This window comes from Rhineura floridana, chromosome 22, assembly GCF_030035675.1.
Source record: "Rhineura floridana isolate rRhiFlo1 chromosome 22, rRhiFlo1.hap2, whole genome shotgun sequence".
In the NCBI taxonomy this organism is placed as follows: Eukaryota; Metazoa; Chordata; class Lepidosauria; order Squamata; family Rhineuridae; genus Rhineura; species Rhineura floridana.
The window spans coordinates 4,969,198-4,980,645 of NC_084501.1; the positions used below are offsets into that span (position 1 = coordinate 4,969,198).

General features: G+C 47.1%; 1 protein-coding gene across 14 annotated transcripts in view; it reads left to right on the top strand.

Moving 5' to 3' along the window:
* MEF2D (myocyte enhancer factor 2D) overlaps window positions 1-2,326 on the top strand; it is a 222,597-nt gene extending 220,271 nt beyond the window's left edge. For 8 of the 14 annotated variants that reach the window (XM_061605597.1, XM_061605599.1, XM_061605606.1 and 5 more), the window contains one exon: window positions 1,938-2,326. In XM_061605597.1, coding sequence (XP_061461581.1) covers window positions 1,938-2,265 — 328 coding nt within the window. In that variant the 3' untranslated portion in view covers window positions 2,266-2,326. The remainder of the gene's footprint in view (window positions 1-1,937) is intronic. The other 6 variants (XM_061605602.1, XM_061605603.1, XM_061605604.1 and 3 more) reach the window with 2 other exon arrangements.
* The last annotated feature ends 9,122 nt before the right edge of the window (window positions 2,327-11,448 follow it).

Sequence of the window (11,448 nt, forward strand, 5' to 3'; positions counted from 1 at the left end):
CACAGGGGGTAGAGCACCTGGTGGGCATGCAGAAGTACCATGGGTCAATCCCCAGCGACATCTTCCATGGAAAAGGATAGCTGTGCCTTCTCTGTCCGAGACTGAAGAACGGCTGCCAGTCAGCGTAGAGCCTATTGGGGGAGACAGATCAGTAGCATGAGTCGCTGTACAACCTGTATATGTCTTGCACTATGAATCATTCTGAGGGGAATCAGAGGGTTCTTGGAGGCAGGGCTGGCCCTGACATTTTGCTGCCTGTGGTGAAAGGAAAGGGGCTGCCCTTTCCTATTCCAACCAGACTCTTAACTTCAGCACTGGTGATAGAACAGGGTCTTCCACCACATGTGAAGACTGGGGGCTAACAAAGGACAGGCTATGTAACACACACATCTCTATCCTTCAAAACCTTGTGGATGTCCTCCCACCCCACCCCAAGGAGGCCGCCTCACTCTGCCTAACAGTTGGGCTGGCTAAGAGATGATGCTTTGCACAATAAAATATTTAGCAATCCTGTAGGAAAACTGCCTTACATTGCATCAGACTATTTGCTCAGTAACTCTCGAAGGGTCTCAGATGGAGAGTGGCATTTCCTATTACCTGCTACCTGATCCTTTTAACTGGTGGTGCTGGAGTTTGAACCTGAGTCTCTCGGCTTTCTGAGCTGGTATTCTGTTACACAAAAAGATGGAGCTGTCTTCTTCCCCAACACTCACACACACACTCCTCTTTGGCAGGCTTGAATCCACAACCTCTGACATCCAAAGCGAGCATCATCATACCTCTAGATCCGTGATGGGCAACCTCTTGAGGGCCACATAACCTTGTAGGTAATCTGTTGAGAGCCATGGTCAACAGGGCCAGAGGCAGCGGGCAGGGCCATGTGGCATCTAAAAGAAGTACAAAAGAAGAAAATATGTTTTCTCATTTGCTTTTCTCACTCTCCTTCCCAAAACTATCTCTGTCTGCCTGGAACGCTCTTTCCCTTTCCCTTTCTCTCTCTCTCTCTTCCCTCTCCTCAAAATTTGGCCTTGCTTTGTCACTCTGGTGTTCTGTCTCTCCTTCCCGTGCTCTCCCTTTTTAAATTCCCTTTTCTGCAAACAGCTGCTTGCACTGAGATTTTTTGACGCTGTCCTTGTCCAGCTGCACCTTCTTGCAAATCCAAGGAAGGCACAAATCAGGGCCTCAGAGCATGCAGGAGAAGCCCAGGAGGGAACCCACAGGCCCAGCCCCAGCCAAATGCCTCAGCCGCCCCAAATGCCTTTACCTAGCCAGACCATGTCCTTAAACTGGAAGGAAGATGGACAGATGCAGTATAGAGAAACCTCTGGCTTTTCCCGGCTGGAATGTCACCTGCAGGAAGAGTCACATCCGTTGTTCTGCCCACTTGCCTCTGGTCCTGTCCCATCCCTGCAGGTGGAAGGTTTTCCACGAGGGGATGCATCGCTTGAGCTGAAAGATCCCCCACCTCCCCCACCTGCATTGAAAAGATGCAAATGGCCACGCTGACTCTGCCAAAAGGCAGCTGCAGCTCTGGCTGTCTGTAAGCCCAAAGGTCAGATGTGGAAGTGAAGGGCCATGCCAGAGTAATCTGCTTGACCATAGCTTTGCTTCTTCAGACTTCTTCAGCTTCTGGGCAACCTTCCAGGGGCCACATGCCGAGAGGCAAAGTGGGTGGAACAATGAAGGCAAGTGTTACCTTTATGCAGTAGGCTAGTTTCTCCACATCCTCCTCTCTCTCTCCTCCATCCAAGGAAACAAGAGAGATTGTTAGAATTCAAGGACACGTTCCAGCCAGCCCAGAATGCTGAAGAAGGGCTGGGAAGAGGCTGTGGCCTGGGGAAAGTCCTGAGGTCTTCTAGAGGCTTGGAGGACTACATTTGGGCCAACAACAACTTATAATAAAGAAGCCTTTGTGCACCTGTGTCTCTCGTTTGCAGACAAGGAAGCCACCTCGCCCATGCCACCACCTTGACCGTCAACACCAACCCCAACATCAGCATCAAGTCGGAGCCAGTTTCTCCCAACCGGGAGCGCAACACTGCCACCCCTCTCTCCTCCTTTCCTCACCAGGCCCGGCACGAGCCTACGGGACGTTCACCTGTCGACAGCCTCAGCAGCAACGCCAGCTCCTATGAGGGCAACGAGCGGGAAGACCAGTCCCGGGCCGACTTTGGCTCTTCTCTCGGCCTCCTGAGACCCACTGCCGAGGCCGAGGGGGAGAACCCCTCCGTAAAGCGCATGCGGTTGGACGCTTGGGTGACATAACTGCTTTCCCCAATGGCCCAGCGCCCTCCATCAGAGCTGGTTTCAGCTCTCCTGTCGGGGGGTGGGGGTGGGAGGCAGGGGGTGGGGGGCAAATGAGGAGGGGAGTTGGGAGAGGGAGAGGGAGGCACAGGGGGGAGGGTGGGTACGGGGGGGACTTATTATAAACTGCCTGAAAAATAGCTTTAGGATTTTGTAGGCGTCCGTTCTAGCAACATTATGCAGTACATAAAAGAGGCTCTCAAGGACCATTTGAGAGTTCCTCAAAAGTCTGAGTATAAACCCCTCACCGGTCACCAAACTCCCCCGGCTCTTGAGTCCCACCTGACACACTGACTCGTGCGAATGCCAGCTCTGTGCTAGGCCAAAGGTGATAAAATAAAACTTCTAGCATGGGAAGGGGGGTGGGAAGGGAGGAGTATCTTGGGTTGGCAGATGGGTCAGGGCTTGATGGGTTTACCAGAGATGTGTCTAGAATATGCTGTTTCTATGGCTAGCCCTAATTTAGAGAGAAGAGTGCCTTCGGGAAGTCAGAGTCATTAGAAAGAGCTGAGGGGAGGAGCGTCTGTTTGCAGGCCTTTGGTGGAATGGAAAATGGGGGCAGCTCAAGGAACATTAGCTTTAAGGTAGGGGCCAGTTTTCTAGTTTGGCACAACCTGGCAGAAGGAAGACTGAGATGCGAAACACCTACTTTGGATGTCTCCTGAAAATATCTTGTCATGATTTTTTAAAAATTATTTTATCCAGGTAAACGAAGGCTGGAGAAATGCAATAGCTTTAAGAGAGCTGAATCTCTAAACCAGTGTTTCCCAAACATTTGATAATCTGGGACACAGGGTTTTTCTCTGGACAAAAAGCAGAGGTGTGCTTTGTCCATAGCACTTCAAAAGGGATGGACATGGATTTTCTCAATTGGCTCCAAAGAAAATGGACGGGGATGCTTCCTGTCCGGTTAGTTCTGCCCCCACCTTCACCCCCCGGGATTCTGCCTGCTCACAGGATTGGACCTGTCAGTCCAGGTGCCATGAGGTTATCTTGTTCACTCCTTTGCCATGATATCAGTGCCCATATGTTGGTGGATGCATCCAACACGATGACTTAATGCCTTGAGGCATGTGTTGCTTCCGCCTCTTTTGTGGGGCACTAATGTTGACAATTGGGAATTGTCCCTGTGGCTGGGAGGGGCACTTGACGAAATGGTTCAGACAGGCTGTAGCACCAGCTGTGCTGGGGTGGGTGAATAATTATGGCAGTTGGGAAATTGCCAAGGACGATCGTCCTTTCATTGTGAAAAGCTTTCCCAAAGTTGACACAGAGGGCCTTTCTTTGTACTATTGCTTCAGTTGTGCGCCCAAAGTCCACTTTGCGAGGCAGCACATCCCGAAAGGTTCCGCTGAATGGTTCAGATGAAAAACGGAGCACCCTTCGGTAGCAGTGCAAGGCATGGCCTGCTTGCCACACTGCACAACAGGGAGATCTGCTTCAGGAAAGGCTTGTTGGGGCCTTGCCATGCGTTACACAGCGGGCAAGTGTTCACTCAGCAGGGAGCTGCTGTCAACCCCCACTCTCTTCAAGGTGCATTTTGTTTTCAAACACCTGCTTGCCATCAGTGCATCTTCAACTTTTTTTTGACTAGGATGAAACCTTCAATAATTTCTTGAAGGAGTTTGGTTGATCCATTCATAGTTTCTATCTGCCTAAATTGGAATATGAGAGCACACAAACGTTTTGGAGAAAAGAAAAAAAAACTTTGTCTCACTTGCACTAGACGGAATATGCCACCTTAAAAACGGATCATGTGCCGTGGGCAGTTTTTATTTTGGTTTAATGTCAGTCAGTGGAGAGGGTACCCTTTTTTTTAATCAATTAAAATATTTTTGAATCGTTTAATCTGACAAATTGCTTGACTTAAGACTATAGTCATAACTCCACTTACCTGGAAGCAAGTCCCATTTAATTCAAAAGAACTTACTTCTGCGTAGACATGAATGGGATTGCATTGAAAATGTGATAGCTCTGCTTTTTAGATTTTAAAAACGTGACGGGTTCTCAAGAAAAATCGACTGCCACTTACCTGGGAGTAAATCTCATTGAACGTAATGGGGCTTATTTCTGAGTAGACGTGTAGGATTGCATGGTTGTCGTTCTAGAAGAGGGCTAGCCAAGCTGGTATCCTCCAAATGTTTTGGACTACAACTCCCATCAGCCCCAGCCATCCTGGCCAAAAGGTGAAAGATGTTAGGAATTGTAGTACCCAGTGCCTGGTGGGCGCCAGCTTTTGCAAACTTTGCTCCTCAGTGTCTCTGGCTGCTCAGGGAGCAAGTGAGACTTTGCCAAGTGCAGGGCACCCCTTGTAAAGCAGAATTTGAGAATGTAAGGCACGCTGATCAGATTATTTGGCACCAGCAAAGCCTGTGGGTAGGGTGATTTGCCTGTTCTCTTACCATTGAAAAATCCTGTGTCCCTCCATGGGGAATTTGTTAGCTCAGGAATCTTGTATTGAAGGGCTGCCTGGAGCTCCTGGAGGGGAATTGTGGGGCATGTTCAGTTCCTCCACTTGAGAGCTGCCAAGCTGGGGGGTGGGGTGGGGAGGCAGGGCATCAGGGCTCAGTTTGTCATTTGTGATATTGGGGGGGTAGACTTCGTTTACGTTCATTCTCAGCCACAGTTTGTGGGCTTCCAAGCCACACATGACCTGCACGCTTGCTTCTTCGGCTGTCTGGACAAGAGCTTCAGTGTTCTGTCTGGGTCCCTCTTGGAGGGGAGGACATCTGTTGCTGTGCAGCAGCAGCACCCTGAAAGCATCTGTTAGGAGAGGCAAAGGGGAATACAACTCTCTGGGCAGACAGAAATGGGTGCTGGCTGGGGGAGAGAGGGAGAGCAGGATTGCTCTGCCCCCCAAGAGAAGTGGGGGTGCGCACACCAGCCTCCAATAGGCGTAAACATTCCCCCTTCTCCAGTGTTGAAGTGGGATGTTGCAAGCCGCTGCTGTTGGTTCAGTCGTTCCTGTGTCCACAGATCCACCACAATTCTTCCGCGTCAGCTTTCCTTGGCTCTTTCTGCTCTGATCTCTGTGCAGCTTTGCAACGATGCGGTTGGCATCAATGCCTCTCGTGTTATTTCCCTCTTACCATCCCCAGCTAGCCTGCAAATAAATGTTTTTCCTCTTCTCATGAGACTTTGTGGCAGGAATCCCAGAGATTTCATGAGAAACCACCCCTGGCGGAACAGAAAACCTTCAATCAGCTAAAGCCTGATGCACAAAGCACAGAGCAGATGTGACCTTGCTTTCCAACTTGGTAGCTCTACTTTGGAGTGGAGAACTTGCGGTGGGGACCCATGATTAGTGGGGTAGAAGCAAAGGAAGGAAGGAAGGAAGGACCAAGAGCCAACTGGCAAAAGGTCAGCAGAGAGTTCATTTGGGGATCTGGTGCAGAGACAACTCCACTTTCATAGGCAGATCGGCCTTGCAATATGGCAACTCTTTATAGTTAGCTAGAGGCTGGCATTTGCACCCTTGTTTTTGCAAGAAGGTCTTGGTGGTGTTTCCATCCATCTGGGTTATTCATTGCTTTGAACCTGGGACTGTGTAATTCCCTCCAACCTTCTCATTTTTGAAAGACTAGCAGAAGAATGACAATCTATGAAATCAACACCCTTGTTTGTATTTCTATAAATATATTTCTCAAGATCTTTTAATTTTATTTCTTGTGTTCATCTGTACTGTTGACAGTTACATTGTGTATAATTTTTTTTTAATTTGGAAAAAAATAATTTTTGGCGTTTGTATAGGGTTTTAGTTTTAAAAAGTTATCTATATATAAATATATATATATTATATATTATATATATTTTCCATTTTTAAAAAGGGGTGTTGCAAAGAAACACAAAATTGCACGATTTAAATATGACTTTAGTTGAAAATGCTGCAGTTTTTAGAGATGTGGGGGGGGAAATGGAGCTTATTTATTCTCAAAGGCTACAAAAATGTACAATGCATGAAGAGAAAACATTTACAAAAAAAGACAAAAAAAGGCAAAAAAGTGTAATCTGAACAAAGTGTAGCGTTTTAAAAAACAAAAAAAATTTAAACAACAAAAATGGCTAATATATTGTGTTTGGCTGGTTCGCTTTTGGTTTTTAAATGTTTCCTTTTTTCTTTGAGAATGAAATACAATAGTGTATATTTTCATATAAGAAGTATGCACTGATATGTTTAAAAATGATATATTTACTTTCTAAAAGCGTGGTTACTTAACCAGAGTCTGTTTCTGCTCTTTTCCTTTTTTTAAAAAAAAGAAAGAAAACCCTCTGTGGATCCTCAAAGTTGCAAATTTGGGGGTTTAGATATAGGTATCCGTTGGTTCCAGTGCACTGCCCTGAAATTAGGGTGGTGACTTTTTTTTTTATTTAAAGTGCATGTTACTAGCTCTTGTGGTTCATTAAAGCTTGAAAATGTGGCTGCAGCACGTCTGAGAGCATGGGGGGCTCTTTGTCAGACTGGGGGCCACATTCCCTCCTGGGCAACCTTTTGGGGGCAGCTTGCCAGAGGTGGGTAGGAAAAGTGAGCAGAGCAACAGGTAGCTTTGTATGGCGAGGGATATCCCAGCTTTCTACACCCAGGTCTCTCCATCCTCTAGTCAAACGAGGCATGATCAAGGATGAATTCTTGCCAGGCAAAGCACAGGAGGAGAGCTGCTGAGGGGTGTCGCCTTGGGAGAAGGCATGGTCCGGAGAGAGGTTTGGAGGGCCGCATTTGGCCCCCGGGCCAGAGATTTCCTATTCCCTAGTGGGCTAGTTTTTTTAAAAGCAAAGAATGCCCATATGTGAAACCTTTGCTACTGACAGTGGGCTGGTTATCATGGGAAGCTCCTTTCTGATGAGGAATTGTGGGAGATGGAGCCCCATTCTGTATTCTGGCCTCCCTTTCCCTTCTGGCCTCATTCTGGCCTCCCTTTCCCTTCCCGCAATCGAGACTCGGCCTTCCCAAGCAACCCCCCCCGCCCAGGACTCAGGTGGTCTGGCTTCATCCCCATTTGGATTATGGCTGCTGCAAGAGAGCCCTGGGTTGCTCCAGGGTAAATTCTGGACATGGCCCAGTGGAGAGAGGCTTCTGGAGTCATTCCTCTTGGTTCTGAATCATGCAGGCAGAAGCTCATTCACTTTGATGTTAAAGGCACTGCGGTTGTAGCCAATGTCAGTCATGCTGAATGGGTAGACAATGACTAACTTGGGTCCATTAATTTCAGTGGGTTTACTCTGAATAGAATTGTGTTAGTTATTCCCATTGTTTTGAAAGCAATGACACAGATTTTCAATTAATTCCCATGCTGAAAACTCTTCATGAGAATTTTTAAAATTATTAATTACATTTTTATCCCACCCTTTGTGTGGGTCCCCTTTTTATTCTCACAACAACCTTATAAGGAAGATCAGGCTGAGAGAGTGAGTGACCGGCCCAAGGTCACCCAGTGAACTTCATGGCAAAGAGTGTGGATTTGAACCTGGAACTCACCACTGTGCCACATCGGGTCTCCTCTGCCCTGAAATCATGGTGGAGGTTTGTCTTGCTAATGTATTTTTCAGTCAATTCCATTGTTCTAACTCTACTGCCAAGGGGATTTGTAGAAAAAGCTTGTAAGCAAGCATTAGGACTTTGCAGAAAATTCAGGATTCATTACCAACCTTGAGATTTTTGGTTAGCATGTGGCCTCACTAACCTGTGGCCGTCTAGATGCTGGACACGTAACTTGATCAGCCTCTGAGTCAGCATGGCTAATGGTCAAAGGGATGATTGAAACTGTAGTCCAGCAACATCTAGAGGGCCACTGTTGCTTTCAACCATGAGGGGAGAGGCTCTCCTACCCCACTGATGTTCCCACTAAAAGTGGCTGTGTGGGTGGCAGCTGATGATCTTCCTCGTCGCTGTCCCGGTAAGTGAGGGGTGAGGAATAACAGCATCGCATGGGGGAGAAGAGCCTGGCTGCTGAATGGCCCATTGATTCCAGCACCCAGACGCCCTTTTTGCAAGCAGGACTTGCAAAGCAATTGTGCGCTCTCCACTGTGATTCCCAGCAACTGGCATTCTGACACTTACTGCCTCTGACACAGCCATCATGACTAATAGTCAGTCGTCGTCTACCCTTCCCCTTTCAAGCCATCCTCATTGGGGGCCATCACTACTGGTTGTGGCAGTGAATTCCACAGTTTAATTCCACAGAACAGAGGAAGCTGCCTTATACTGAGCCAGATCCATTGGCTCCATCCAGCTCAGTACTGCCTACAGTGATTGGCAGCAGGTCTCCAGGGTTTCAAAAGTGGTCTTTCTGAGCCCTATTTGGACATGCCCATTTTCTGCTCAAAAAATATACCAAAGATGCATTAAATTATATATTATAGGATAAAATACATTTTGAAAAATACATACATTGAAACATTAACAAAATGGGGTTGCACTCTGTATTCTGCCTATGGCCATACTACCCTGAACATGCCCGATCTCACCTGATCTCGGAAGCCAGGCAGGGTCAAGCCTGGTTAGTACTTGGGAATACTGGGTGCTGTAGGCTTAGAGGAAGGCAATGGATACCTCTTATCATGAAAACCCTATCCAAAAAACATTCATAGGGTCGCCATAAGTCATAATTGTGTGGTCTGAACAACTTCCCCTCCACCCACATATATGCTCTGGATAGTTGCAGGAAGGGAGGGGAGAGAGAAGTCACTTCACACATGCAGTAATTTAGTTGGATACAACCCAGATTCTCAAATGAATAAATAAACTACAGATCAAATGGGACAGAACAGGTTTATGAACACACAAGAAATTGACATAGATTAGAAATGGAATGATCCGTCCCTCCCAGGCTGCAGCTGATGGATTCCGATAACATCTGCAGGGCCACAGGTAACCCAGATATAGGAGCTTAGGAAATTGGCTTATACAGAGTCAGACCCCTGATCCATCTACCATTCTGTTTTATCCCAGAGAGGCAGAACGATCATTTCTCACCTGGCACATTACCTGTGCCAGTCAGTGGGCACCAGAGAGCATAAGGGGTCTGGCACAGAGAGGCTCAGCCCCCTCGTATTGAAGTATTGAGTTCAAATCTTGCCTCTGCTAGGAACTCACTTGTGAGTTCATATTTAAACCCGGGTCTCTCAGCCTCAAAACCCCCCCCCCATCTGCAATATGAGGACAACTCCTCTGACCTGCTGCACAATGCTGCCTTGGAGTTTAAGGTTGTGTGGGGGAGGGGGGACTGCCTTTGGCCCACAGGTTCCCCTTCTCAGCCCCTCAGTGCAACAATTGGGCATGCAAATGACAACCACCTCATTATTATTATTATTATTATTATTATTATTATTATTATCTAAAATGTATTCGACGCCTATCTGGCAGGACAACCTGTCACGCTAGGCGACATACAAAGGAATAAAAATACAAAAACAACATATCAAAATATAAATCAACAGGTACATAATAAAAATACTGTTCACATAAGACCCCAAAAATCAGACCACCCCCTTAGCCACCTAACTGTGGCATGTTCATTCATCTGACTGTACAAAAAGCCATGTCTTCAGCTGCCTCCGAAAACACAAAAGTGAAGGGGCTAAAATGGACACTTTTTTACACAAATGGACACTTTTTTGCTAAGCTTAATTGCTATATGGGACAGACAATTGGGGGGGTCTCTCTTCCCTGCAAACTGCCACCCTCCATGCAAAAATAACCTCCTATTAGACTTGGAGCGGGGAGCTTTTTTCCTAACCCTAGTTGTCCCGGTGAGGGCTGGAGAGAGAATGGATGTGTTGGAGGTGGGGGAACGGACAGGGGAGCTCTAGTCTCACTGTTGGCTCTGGAACCACCCCCACTGGCTCTGGCCTTGCACACCACAGGCAGGCACCACCCAAAAGATTACCCCCAAGGGAACACTGCCCTTGAGGACACAAAGCCTCCCCTCTGAGGGTTGCTAAGCATCTGAGATATTATCTACCTTCTTCAACCTGGTGCCCTCCAGATGTTTTGGACTCCCAAGTTCTGTCAGTGTCAGCGAACAGAGCCATATGATGCAGGGCCGGACGGGGGCACAGCTGTGCTGGATGGGGCTGACAGGAGCTGCTGTCCAAAACATCTGGAGGACATCAGGTTAGGGAAGGCTGATGGAGAAGTGCAATGAACCTTCAAGAGCTTTAAGGGGAGAGTCCAGCCAGTGTTGAGGAGGTTCAGGTCCCAGCAATTCCAGTGGGCAAGAACTATCATTCCAATGTTCCCATGAGGAGTAGCTATTTTATTGTGGGGAAATTTCCTCTTTGTACCATCTCTTGCATAGCTTTTGCTAGTGAGATATATTCTTCTTCGGTCTGCTTGCCAGTCTCACAAAGGTGATGCAACGAAACAAAAAAAGGGGAGGAAATGGAGCGCCTCTCCCAATACAAACCCACCCGTACACTACGTTCAAGATCAAAGGCCCTCCTCCGGGTGCCTACTCTGAGGGAAGCTTGGAGAATGGCAACAAGGGAGAGGGCCTTCTCAGTGGTGGCCCCCAAATTATGGAATGATGCTTTTGACGAGGTGCGCCTGGTGCCAACACTGTTATCTTTTCGGCGCCAGGTCAAGACTTTCCTCTTCTCCCAGGCATTTTAGCATGTGTTCTATATTGTTTCAAATTTTTAAATTGTGTTTTAAATTGCTTTTAAAAGATGTATTTTAAATTGTATTTGTTTTTAGTTATTGTAAACCGCCCAGAGTGCTTCGGCTATGGGGCGGTATACAAGTTTAATAAATAAATAAATCAATGAATAATTGTCCCCAGAAGCTGGCCTGTCCAAGAAAAGGGTTCTAGCCCAGCCCTCAACCTGACAGGCTAGTGTCACAGAGCTGCCATTGTGGTGCACTTTTGCACGGAGCACCGAGCAACCATTTGAGCCTCATAGTCCTGACGTGACAGAGGAGGAATTGGATTGGACTTGCCTCATTCGGAAACACAGCCATCCTTCAAAACGTGTGCTTCTCCAAATTTTGCAGAGCACTTCTCCAGTCATGTGTAGAAAAATGCATATTCTAGGGTAAAGGTGAAAAAAGATGCATTTATTAGTGGAAATAACATACAAAAATATTAGGGGAAATTGCTGTGCAATAATGTGTGTATTACGCAAAGTGGCGTGTAGGATGTGCATATT